Below are 12,250 nucleotides of genomic sequence, written 5' to 3' on the forward strand. Positions count from 1 at the left end.
TCCTTTTCCCTTGGTTGTGGGATCAGGAATGAGGGCCTCCTTGTGGGTTTGTGGAAGGTTGGTCAGAATGGAACTGTCTGTACTCACCTCATGTCAAGAGATGAGTGATATTAAGGAAGTATAACTAAGCTGAATGCCCAGCAGCAACTGGACCCAGCCTCAGAATTCAGCCCAGGTGGATGAGGAAACAGCTGTAGAACTGCAAGTCCCAGGATACCTTTCACTAATGAGCACAGTACACAAAGTCTGTAGAATTCACACATGCTCAGTGTGGTGGCTGGAGCCTATTTTCCATAGGTTCCTAACTAGATTAAATAAGGTGGAGCACATGGCCCCACCCCAAAACAGTCTCTAGGATTGTGCCCCAGGGTGGATCCGGAATTGACCTTTGTACCTCACAGTAGGTCAGGGTTTGTGGTGACTTGCTGAGTGGGTCTGGAACTGGCTGCCATTCCATCGCGTCTCAGAGCGGCAGGCAAAGGTTTGAATCCAGGATCCCTGTGGCCCTGCTCCCCAATTCCTGACCCCACTCCTCCTGTTCCTCACTCTCTTCCCCAGGGGACCTTCCCACAGGTCACCAGGTCTTTCTTTCTTTCTTTCTTTTTGGCTATGTCAGATCTTAGCTGTGGTGCATGGGCTTTGTTGCCCTGCCATATGCAGGATCTTACGTCCCCAGCTAAGGATCGAACCCACATCCCCTGCATTGGAAGTTGGGTTCTTAACTACTGGACTGCCAGGGAAGTCCCAAAGTCCACTTTTGATAGTCCCTTACTTGGAGACTCAACTCTTCCCTGTTTCCTGGCAGACGAGAAGTACTGGGAAGGATGAACCCCAGTGCATTATCACCTGAGGGTACAGGTTAGGGATCAGGGCTGAGGTGGGAAGATGGTGTCGGTCACCAAATACGAGGCCTTGATGACTGCCCTGCCTTCTGTAGGTCCTGCTAGACAGTCACCATGGCCTCTCAGCTTCTCGGGTTGGAAGAAGAGTCTGGCCCAAACCCTGAGGAGTCTGAACTGGCTGTGAACCCCTTTGACGGGCTCCCCTTCTCTTCCCGCTACTACAAACTACTTGAGCAGCGCCGATCCTTGCCTGTCTGGGCTGCTCGCTTTATCTTCTTGGAGCACTTGGAGAGTAGCCCCAGTGGAGTGGTACTGGTGTCTGGAGAGCCTGGTTGTGGCAAGAGCACCCAGGTGGGAGTGGTGGGGGCTGGGGAACTGGCTCCTCCTGGGACAAGGTGGGGAGTGGGGTGGGGGTTGCTGTGTGAAATAATAGGGGAGGTGGTCAGAAGGAGACAGGCAGTGAAGCACCAGAGGACTCCTCAAATAAGGAGAGATGAAACTGACCACAGTTCCTCCGGCACTTTTGATGGGTTCTGTGTCCCGCTGACGGGTTGTCCTTCCCTACGCTTACCCCAGATCCCACAGTGGTGTGCGGAGTTTGTGCTGGCCAGAGGTTTCCAGAAGGGCTGGGTAACTGTGACTCAGCCTTACCCTCTAGCAGCCCTGAGCTTGGCTCTGCGAGTTGCTGATGAAATGGACCTGACCCTGGGTCATGAGGTTGGATACAGCATCCCCCAAGAAGACTGCACTGGGCCTGACACTCTGCTAAGGTGTGGCCCCTTGCAGGCCCAACTCCAATCTCCTTCCCCTCACTCCGTAGAAACAAACCCAGCCTCTGACATCTCACCGTACCCTCCCTCAGAATAGCTCACCGTGTAAATCATGCATGATGCAACTTCTGAATGTAGCCATTTAACCCTAGCCAGCAACCTCAGACATTCAACCTCACCCTCCTCATGAAAGTCTCACTTTCCTAACTGGAGTACAGCTTATGAACAGTGTCATCAATAGGTCACAGAAACTCAGTCACAGGATCTTTTCCTGATCTTTACTGTCAGAGCCTAGGCCCCCTGGGGGGAAGCTCCTCTGGACTTCTGGGGCTGGTTGGTTTCCACACTGACTCCTCTGCCCACTGCCAATGCCAACAGGTTCTGCTGGGACAGGCTGCTTCTGCAGGAAGTGGCCTCAACCCGGGGCACTGGAGCCCGGGGTGTGCTGATCCTGGATGAGGCTCAGGAGCGGTCAGTGGCCTCAGATTTGCTCCAGGGACTCCTGCGAGATGCCAGGCTGGGAAGCCTTCCAGGGGACCTCAGAGTGGTTGTAGTTACTGACCCAAGCCTTGAACCTAAGCTCCAAGATTTCTGGGGCGGTCCTCCTACTGTGTGTGTCCCCAGAAAGACTGGCAGCTGCCCCACTCCAGTCTACAGGGACTCTCTCCCTGCTGACCGAGTAGACGCTGCCTGCCAAGCTGTGCTTGAATGGTGTCGGGAGGAGGCTCCAGGAGATGTGCTAGTGTACCTGCCCAGTGAGGAGGTAAAAAAATGGGATGCGAAAGGAGGTACTCGTGGCGAATGTCTGCCCCTTCCTGTCCCAGGGGAGAATGGGAGCAATGCTGATTAGGAACATTGGAGCTCTAGTACTTATTCTCTGTTGAGGTCTTAAGGAAAAATTCCAGGGTTTTGGTATAAAAACTTTTTGATTCCATACAATGTAGAGATTTGCAGTTCAGTGAGTTGCTGAAATTAAAACACCCCAACTTTATATATAGAGTATGTGCACTTTCTCAGAGTGAAGAACCATAGCTTTCATCAATTTTTCAAAGGGGTCTCTGACCCACAAAGGTAAGAATTACCCTAACACCCCACCTCTCTCTTCAGGAAATTTCCCTGTGCTGTGAGTCCTTGTCCAGGAAGGTAAGGTCCTTAGAAAACCAAGGGCCCCCACCACGGGTGCTGCCCCTTCACCCAGGCTGTGGACAAGCTGTTCAGGCTGTGTACGAGGACACAGAATCAGGTGCCCGGAAAGTTGTGGTCACTCACTGGCTGGCCGACTTCTCCTTTTCCCTCCCTTCCATCCGACATGTCATTGACTCAGGACTGGAGCTTCGAAGTGTGAGTGAAAGAGAAGTGAGGGGGACACAGGGGCTAAAGATAGAAATAGCCCACTCTCATCTGTCTTGGCCTTGGTTGGGGGTGGTGACAGGTTTACAGTCCTCAGATCCGAGCAGAATCTCAAGTGCTGAGACCAGTCAGCAAGTGTCAGGCAGAGGCAAGACGGCTGCGGGCAGCAGGGATCCCACCAGGTAAGAGCTTTCACCCTCAATAGGATCAAACACGAAAAAAGTCACCAACCACCGGCCCCGAGAAATCTACAGTGGTCTTCTCTCCCAGATCTTTCTCCCCTCAGGATCCTGCCTCTGCCTGTATCCTAAGTCCTTCCTAGAACTAGAGGCTCCCTACCTGCCCCAGCCCAGAGTGTGGGCAGAGAATTTGAGCTCCCTGATGTTACTACTAAAGAGGAGACAGATTGCAGAGCCAGGGAAGTGTCACTTCCTGGACCGGCCCGGTGAGCACCCTTCCTGCCCACGTCCTGCTGCTCTCCAGGTTCTGAGATCCCCTGTCCTGTAAGCCTTGTTCCCTCTCCAGCTCCAGAAGCACTGATGCAGGCCCTGGAAGACTTAGACTACCTGGCCGCCCTGGATGATGATGGGGACCTGTCAGACCTGGGAGTTATCCTGTCAGAATTTCCCCTGGCCCCTGAGCTGGCCAAAGCCCTGCTGGCCTCGTGCGAGTTTGACTGTGTGGATGAGATGCTCACCCTGGCCGCCATGCTCACTGGTATGAATCACTCGCCTCTCTGGCCCTTAGGACCGCTTCAGCCTTCCGTCTGGCGTTCTGATGCTCCTTAAGCTGGCCCCTTCCCCTTTGCTCTAGTTCCCAGCCCTCACTGTGCCTAAAGAGTTAGGCTTCATCACTTTCCCCTCTCCTGTCTCTGTTGCTTCTTGTCCCCCAACAAGTCTCTCCTACCTGTTTTTACTAAAACTGTACCTGTCTTGTTCAACCCTGTAATCCCTTCATTATTCAGAATAATCTCCATCCTGCTCAATCTAGGTATTCCTCACCCACTGCATTCCAGTTCAGGCCCACCCCAGCAGAAGGGTGGCACTTCTGCTCACCAGAGGCCTCCTAGAGACCTAATCCAGTGAGCACTTCTGAGCCCTGTTCATGACTTTCTTTTGACACTTGAGAATGGCAACCACTCCGACTTTAACATTGCCCCCTCCCTAAGCCTGTGATCTGCTTCTTGTGGTTTTCACCCTACCTCTCTTGCCACTCCCTTAATCTCTTACTTGAGCTCTTCCTCCTCTGCTTGTTCAAAGTAAGTTGAACCTCAGGGTTCCACCCTTGCCCCTTTTGTCTTCTCATTCCCTGAACTCTCTGAGCAAGTTCATTCACATTCATGGTCTGAAATGCTACAATATCATTCTTCTGAATCTTGGATTTATATATCTAACTCCTGATGGCCATTCCTGTCAGAATGGTCCACAAAACTTCAACCCAGAACTGAACTCGAGCACCTCTGTTGTTGCTGAGCTGAGCCCTTTTTAAATCTGCTCCCTCACCACCATCACCAAAAATCATACCATCACCTCAGTGGCTCTACTATCATTCTAGACTAACCTTTCTCCAGGTTTGTTTTTTTAATTTTTATCTCCTAATTTAAAAAAAATTTTACCTGTTCTTCACCTGTTCTTCTCCATACTTAAGGACTTCCCTGGTGGCTTAGAGGGTAAAGCATCTGCCTGCAACTCAGGAGACCCAGCTTTGATCCCTGGGTCAGGAAGATCTCCCGGAGAAGGAAATGGCTACCCACTCCAGTACTCTTGCCTGGAAAATCCCATGGATGGAGGAGCCTGGTGGGCTACAGTCCATGGGGTCGCAAAGAGTCGTACACGACTGAGCGACTTCAGCTTCACCTTCACTGCATACTCAGAGTTAATGCCAATGTAGCTTCTCATCGCTGCTCAGCTGGATTCCTTGAGTAGCCTCCTAACTAGTCGTGTGAACTTCTTCCAAACATGTGGATTCTCTTAAAAGCTCTTCTTCATCAGTTATTCTCTACCTTCCAAACAGAATGTAAACTCATTTGCACCGCCTTGCCCATACCTCCCTCCAGCTTTATCTCCAGCCACCCTGCCACACATACTGTTCCCTTATCCATAATCGTAGGTGCTCGAAGTTCTCCAAACATGCTATTCCCACGCCTAGAATACTCCCTCTGCCCTTCTCCACTCAGCTAATTCTCAAACTTCAAATATTGGCCCACACACCTATCTTACGTGTTGGTCTCTCCCACTAGACTCTAAGCTCCTTGTGGGCAGAAACTGTTTTTCATTTATTTATCTTCAGTGTCCAATAAAGTGCACAGTATCTACAAGTCTTTTGAGTAAAGTTCCCAGAGTGACGTTGCTGCCTTTTTCAGTGTACTGCTATCTGTTCTCATGCCCCCAAATGAACTTCCTGTCTTCTGCCTCCAGCTGCCCCCGGGTTTACTCGTCCTCCACTCTGTGCAGAAGAAGCTGCCCTGCGTCGAGCGCTAGAACACGTGGATGGTGATCACAGCTCTCTGATCCAAGTGTATGAAGCCTTTATACAGAGTGAGTGCTCCACTCTGCATCCTCTTACAGAACCCAGATTTTCCAAAGAGAGGAAGTAGTATGCAGCCAGCTGACAGATCTCTAGTCCCAGGAAAAGGAAGCCCTTTGACTGACAGTTGGGTTCTTTTAGTCTTAAAGTCTCAAGGACTTTAGCTATAACTGGTCCCTTTCTGTTCCCAGGTGGAGCAGACAAGGCTTGGTGCCAGGCTCGGGGTCTAAACTGGGCAGCATTGTGCCAAGCCCGTAAACTTCGGGGAGAACTCCTAGAACTCATGCAACGGATTGAACTTCCCTTGTCTCAACCAGCCTTTGGATCTGAGCGGAATCGCAGAGACCTTCAGAAAGCACTGGTGTCAGGATACTTCCTTAAGGTTAGGGGAAAGAGTTGGGGCAAGGATCATAAAAGGAACAGAAAGTAGAGGGAGCAAAGGTTAATGTATGCCACCTCTGAAATTGGGACCCAGGTGGCCATTCAAAGAACTCTTTAGAACCAGGAGAAACTTTTCCTTTGATGTTTTGGGGTACAAGGGGCTATGGAAATGCCATACATTATGGTAATATGGTAGGACTATAACACCTAGAGGTATGCCTTACTTTTAATACTCTCACTACCCTTGCTAATAATTCTTTCTCAACCCCCCTTTCTTTCTTCTACTGACTGACACTTCACTCTCACTTATTCCTTCAATATCTTTGTCTTTCAATGAGGTGGCCCGAGACACAGATGGAACTGGAAATTACCTGCTTCTAACCCATAAGCATGTGGCCCAGCTCTCCCCAAACTGCTGCTACAGAAGCCGCAGGGCTCCTGCCAGACCCCCACTGTGGGTGCTTTACCACAGTTTCTCCATTTCCAAAGACAACTGTCTTTCCATTGTTTCTGAAATTCAGCCACAGATGTGAGTTCCCTGACACCCCTCCTGCACTGTCCATTCCTCTTCCTGGGGCCAAAATTGCAGCTGGAGACTTAGAGAAGCTAAGTGGGGGTGGGGGGTAGGGTGGCAGGGGTGGGAATGGAGGGGAGTGAGAGGGTCTTTGTGGTTTGTAGTAACATGATTTGAGGAGACAGGGTTTGTGGAAGGGGTAGTAAGAAGTTCAACAATATGCATTATGAAAGAGGATATGGAAATCATCTAATTATGAATGTCTCTATCAGGCTGGTGGAATTGGCTCCTCCATACTTTCTGAGTAACTTACCCCCTAGTGAAAGCAGAGACTTCCTGAACCAGCTGAGGGAAGAAAGGACAGATTCTTCAATCAGGAGTGAATCTTCCTCCACCCAAGAACTTGAGAATGCCTGTGCCCTGCAGTGACCTGCCTATGGGGTGAAGTTGAATTCATCTCATCACATGAGATCTTCCCTCAGGCTAGCACGCCATCCAGATTTAGAAGCCCAAGGGTCAAATGTAAATACTGGAACCTGAGTCCCAAGAAATGGAGCTGGGAGTGGAGCAAATTGGTTAAGCCCCAGGCTATACAGGGTAGGACTGATTCCTTAGCTTTCTTCTATTTATTGAAGAGGAACTGACATGCCCTCTATACCCCCAACTTATGCCAAACCCATCCTTGTGCTCCCTTTTGGTCTATAAAAGTTCTGTTTATATGATACCAAATTTGAGTTTGGTTCTGCAGTAGCATTTACAATATCTATGAGTTAAAGATAACACAATATAAAAGAATCAAGGTGAATTTCAACAGTGATATCCTCCTGCCCGGCTCCCACCTCTGGTCGAACCTTTGTGCTCTGACTGACCTCGCTGTCACTAACATGGAAACAGGTAGTTTGACTACAGTTGGCCTCTGACCCTGCCTAAAGCTTACCTCACTCTATCAACTGCTCTTGCCTGCAGGGGAGGAAGAATGGGGGTGCTATAAGAATAAGAAACAATTGACCCTTTTGTTCTCATACAACTTAAATCTTGCTCCTTCTTAAACCTCAAGGCTATTGGAGCTGTACCCAAATCCTTAACTTTCTAGCACCAAGCTTCCCAGCAGCCCCTGGCCCACCCATAAGTTCTAACAACTTCAGGAACATCATGCTTTTACCAGCTGGGTACTTCTTTCTCTTTTCTTTCCTTAGACTATTAACTTTGATATCCTCAATCATCTTACACATTATAAATGTGTTTACAGAAATTGATAGAAACATTTAATCCTTAGAACTCTGCTTTTCTACTCAGAGTTCCCTCCCTTGGTGATGCTGTCTGCTTTCATCATTCCATGTATTTCCTCCTCTATGTGGATGTCAACTGACCTCCCCCGAAAGGCATTTTTCCAGAATGTATTCTCTCCGTGTGCTTGCTCAGTCGCTCAATCTTGTCTGACTCTCTGTGACCCCATAAACTGTAGCCTACCAGATGCCTCTGTCCGTGGAATTATCCAGGCAAGAATACTGGAGTGGTTGCCATTTCCTACTCTAGGGGATCCTTCTCTCGAGGTTTAGCATTTAGTTTTGCCTGCAGAGTTAATCTTGGTCTTGTCTTCCCAATTTCCCTTTCATCATCCACAACACCATTGATTTCTTGCTCCTTTACATTTCCAACCTAGGAATTATCTTTGATTATTTTTAAGCCTATCACTTCCTATTATTTGCCAGATTCTGCTCACTGTAACTCCCCTGGGCCCATTAACTTTGTCCATTGCTTCCCTCTCTGTCCCTGAGGGACACCAGAGCCTGATTAGTGTTCTTAGATTTTCTCTTTCATCAAGTGTGTCTCGCCCACCACTCACTTGGGAGGCGCACGCAAGTGGGAGGACGTAGTCAGCAGGTTAAACACAAGACGATATGGGGCTCAAAGTCCTTAGCGATTATTTTACAGTTGAAGAATGACATGCCCAGCATGGATAACCCTCTGGTTCCCGTCACAGTCAGACTCGCCCTCTAGCACCTCCTCCATTACTCCCCTGTCATTGGCGTCTTCCTTCCTTCCTTCTTTCCTTCACACATTTGGTACAGACCCGGCAGGCTGCAGCTGCCGAATCCCAGCGGGCCCTGTGAACAGCTTGGGCCCGACGGAACCCTGGTTCCACCCCACCCGCGGAAGAATCCGGAGTCCCTCAAGAGGGCAGCCATAGGCCAGCCTGCTCTCCTCCGCGCACCTCACTGGCTATCAAACTGCAGGTCCCGCCCCCTCAGCCCCTGGGTTCCAGCCACCGTGCGACAAGAGTGTGTGGGAAATGGCGGGAAAGATCGCATTTAAGCGCGCGGGGCAGTTGCGCAACGTTGGCCTGCGAACCGGCGGTGGCCGAGGAGCCCTCGGCGATAGCCTCAAAGCCAGCTCCTCCTCACACGCTCCACTGCTACAGAACCACGGCGTGGGCGGCCATGCGCTCCTAGGCCCCAGCTCCGAGGCTCCACGAGGCGCCTCGGTCCGGAAAAGAGCGCTCGCTCGCTCGGTCGGGCAGGCGTCGCTCACACCACTGAAGCAAGCCCGGACACGGAAGCCACCTTGTTGTCCTCGGCCCAGGGCTGCAGATTCTGCAGCGCGAAGAGCGACGAGTTGTGCAGGCAGAGCGGGTCCGGGGGCAGCGGCGGCCGCAGCGGCCGAGGCAGCGCGTCCTGCTGCAGGTGCAGAAGTAGTCGGCCCGCGCGGTGCCGCTCCGCCTCGCGCTCCTCGGCCGTCTGGCGCCTGGGCGGGCGGAGACGCGGGGTCAGCGAGGCCAGCCCCAGCCCGCCCCGCGCCTCACCGCCACTTGGCCCAGCCCGGTCTTTCACCCGCCCCGCGCCTCACCGCCACTTGGTGCGCCGGTTCTGGAACCACGTCTTGACCTGCGCGTCGGTCATGCGCAGGGCCTTGGCCAGCGCCGCCCTCTCGGCAGAGGCCAGGTACTTCTGGCGCAGGAAGCGCCGCTCCAGCTCCAGCACCTGCGAGCGGGAGAAGGATGTGCGCGGCTTCTTCCGCTTTGGGGGGGTCCGATTTTGGTAGGGGTGACCTATACGGCGCGTCCCGGAGAAGGGCGAGAGCGCCGCTACAGAGAGGAAGAAAGAGCAAGGCTAGGTTTACGGGGTGGCCCGAGGTGTCACAGAAGACAGCGCGGCTGCTGAGGCCGCAGAGCTCCCGCGCCGGGTCCCTACAGTGCCCCAACCTCGACTCCGCACCAGTAGAGTCTTCTACACACAAAAAAAGGGGGCCTCGGAAATGGCCTTCCCTCTTGGGTGAGGGAGAAACCTCCCCTGAAACTTCACCCTGCCCTCCCTGCCGTGCGGACAGTGAACTGCAGAGAGCGCGGGCATCGACGGCAGCTACCTCCCCAGCGCCTCTCAGCAGCGGGGCCAAGAGATACAAGTTGAGGGAGGATCCCCTGGGATTAGGGGCGAAGGGTATGAAAGGGACCTTGAGTTGGAGCAGAAGGATCAAAGATGAGAAAACAGGGTCAGTGTGGGGCATGACACTGGAGGGATCGGGCAACCTCACCCGTGAGCCGGTCCTTGGCATAGCGGCGGCCGCTGTCCATCCAAGGGAAGGTGAGTCCCGCTAGGCCCCCGGCGCCGCCCAAGCCCGAGGGTCCAGGAACTGCAGGTGCGCCTCCCGCGGGCGGCTGCACTGGCAAAGGACGATGCGCCGGGACGCGGATCACGCCGCCCGGGCCAACACCAGAGCTGCCTGGTACCGGGGCCAGCGAGGCCGCGGGGCCGTAGCTTGAGGCTCCGTGAAATCCACCCGAGAACGCCGCACTCTCTCCATGGCCTTGGCCCGTGCGACCCGGGCCTAGGCCGCTCCCGGGGGGTTCCGGGCAGCTCAGGATCTGATCGATGCCGAAACTGATTGGCTCGTGGTGCGGGAGGTTGTGCGAGGCCAGCACCCCCGGCTCCATGGGTCCGGGTCAAAGAGGACCTCAGGAGGTTTGGCGGTTAGGGAGGACCCCCCAAACAGCTGTGGGAGCCCAGCAGCAGAGCGTTTAGGGCGGTGGCTTCAGGGACCTGCCGGGCTGGCCGCAGAGAGGCGCCGGGACGCCCAGGACATCTTCATCCCTATGTACTGAGAGTAACCCAGCCCGTGCCGGCCTCTGCCGGGTGTCGGCGCAGGGACTCGCATCCCGGGGGAGCGCGACCGACTGGGGCCCCAGGAGCGCCCTTCTTGACTCTGAAGCGCGGATGGACGCTGGACTGCCAGGGCCTCTGCCCGAGTCCGGGGTGGAGAGCGTTGGCCGACTTGGGCTGGGGCAGTGACTGACAGATCAGTCTTGGGTGGGCAGTGGGGGCTGGGGGTAGGGCAGGGGCGGGGCCGGGCCGTTAAAGGGGAAGAGACGCCTGTTTGCTCCAAGCGCGGGCAAGACTGGCCGGCGGGAGTGGTGAGGGTGTTGGAGGGGGGAAGGTGGCGAGTGTGTTATGAACTTGCACGGGAGGGGCCAGAGCTCCGGCCGCTGCGCGCTGAGTCAGCCGAGATGCGCAAGGCGACTCCATCCTCACTGGCCTCCGCCTCTGGGTTTCCTCTCCTCACCAACTTCCTTGCAGGTGCCGCCTCCCACAGCCCCCACTCTTCGCCTCCCGATGGGTCCAGCCTGACGACTCCCGGATTCGTTGTGGCCCCCGCCTAAATGCTCTCGAAGACCAAATTTCGTTGTGGCTTTCTGGCTGCGATGGGAAGCGGCTGGGGAACGGCGCCGGCGAGTTGGAGGCTGGGGAAGAGGACAGTTGGAGGTGTGGCGGGGTGTCCGGTGAGCTAGGGCGGGGAATCACTGGGCCAGTGATCCTGGTGCTACTCCCGGCCTCTCCCGTAGGGGCCCCAGCTTCTCTCCGGAGCGCCAGTAATGGGCGTCCAGTGTTTCTTAGAATTTCGATTTCCGTAAATCGGTGTAAAGCGGACCCGTGGTTGTACCCGAGCCAATTTAGGTCGGTGAGGACTTGGGGCTGGCGTTCTGCCCCCGACAGGGAACCAGCAACGCGGACTCTGCGCCCCGGCTCTTCGCCCAGGAAGTCTATTCTCACACACTCCTGCCCAGCCTCCAACGAAATCGCCACAGGCGACACTTGGAACCTTACTGAAGTCCTCGGAGGATCCCAACCGCCTCATTTCACAGAGCTGCTTCACCCCACCCAAGCCCAGGAAATTGTGCCTGGAGCGTGTCAGAGAAGGGCGGTGGGGAAAGCCCGAAGCCGCTCAGCGACCTTGTGACCTCTGGCCGCGGACCCAGGAGCTGGGAGCGTGTGAACTCTGCATCCTTCCCCGGGATGGGACCCCGGGCCTGCCGGGCCCCTGAGCCTTAGACCCGCCCCTGCCGCCACCCGGCCCGGTGCAGGCCGCCATAATCGGGTTAGCTGGGTCGGAATTACATTACCTTCCCCGGCCCGCCCCGGCCCCGGGGGTTGGGGGGGGAATCCTGGCGCCTCTGAGCCGGTGAGACTGGGCGCCTGGAGGCGGATGTTCTTACCATCCCTCGGAGGGTGGGCACCCGATGAGCAGCTTGGCTTGTCTCAGACACATGGTGGCCAAAGGACCCTGCCCTGCTGTGGCAGTCCTTAGCCCCTCCACCGCAGCCCACTCAGGTGCTCTGATCCTGACTGCCAGTGACCCTTGTGAGCTGAAGTGCCTTCTAAGTCTAATAGCTGGGTCTCCCTGGGAGCACGGATCTTCCAGTTGATTCTCCAGGATCTTCTGGGGAAAACTCTGCCCCTCCTTTCTCCCTAGCAGATGGGCTGGCAGCCTGGAGCCTAGGGCAGGGTAAGAGGTCTTTTCTCTCAAGGGAACCAGGAGTGATATTTGGGCATCTGGGCAGGAAGATAAGGAAGAGGAAGAAGGGCTTTCTCCCC

General features: G+C 54.4%; 2 protein-coding genes across 2 annotated transcripts; one reads left to right on the plus strand and one right to left on the minus strand.

Annotated features, from left to right (window-relative positions):
• Nucleotides 1-59: 59 nt before the first annotated feature.
• DQX1 (DEAQ-box RNA dependent ATPase 1) lies at nucleotides 60-7,194 on the plus strand. Its single transcript, XM_027554809.1, has 11 exons — nucleotides 60-1,193; nucleotides 1,419-1,612; nucleotides 1,991-2,375; nucleotides 2,720-2,953; nucleotides 3,045-3,144; nucleotides 3,249-3,407; nucleotides 3,488-3,679; nucleotides 5,380-5,499; nucleotides 5,680-5,870; nucleotides 6,208-6,398; nucleotides 6,656-7,194. The coding sequence occupies exons 1-11, from the start codon at nucleotides 957-959 to the stop codon at nucleotides 6,810-6,812; spliced, it is 2,160 nt and encodes a 719-aa protein (XP_027410610.1). The 5' UTR covers nucleotides 60-956; the 3' UTR covers nucleotides 6,813-7,194.
• A 1,624-nt stretch (nucleotides 7,195-8,818) lies between these two features.
• On the minus strand, nucleotides 8,819-10,875 carry TLX2 (T cell leukemia homeobox 2). The gene is made up of 3 exons (XM_027554808.1): nucleotides 9,915-10,875; nucleotides 9,231-9,468; nucleotides 8,819-9,128 (listed from the first exon to the last, which is right to left on the minus strand). The coding sequence occupies exons 1-3, from the start codon at nucleotides 10,312-10,314 to the stop codon at nucleotides 8,912-8,914; spliced, it is 855 nt and encodes a 284-aa protein (XP_027410609.1). The 5' UTR covers nucleotides 10,315-10,875; the 3' UTR covers nucleotides 8,819-8,911.
• Between the last annotated feature and the right edge of the window lie 1,375 nt (nucleotides 10,876-12,250).

This window comes from Bos indicus x Bos taurus, chromosome 11 (genome assembly GCF_003369695.1).
Source record: "Bos indicus x Bos taurus breed Angus x Brahman F1 hybrid chromosome 11, Bos_hybrid_MaternalHap_v2.0, whole genome shotgun sequence".
Classification (NCBI taxonomy): Eukaryota; Metazoa; Chordata; class Mammalia; order Artiodactyla; family Bovidae; genus Bos; species Bos indicus x Bos taurus.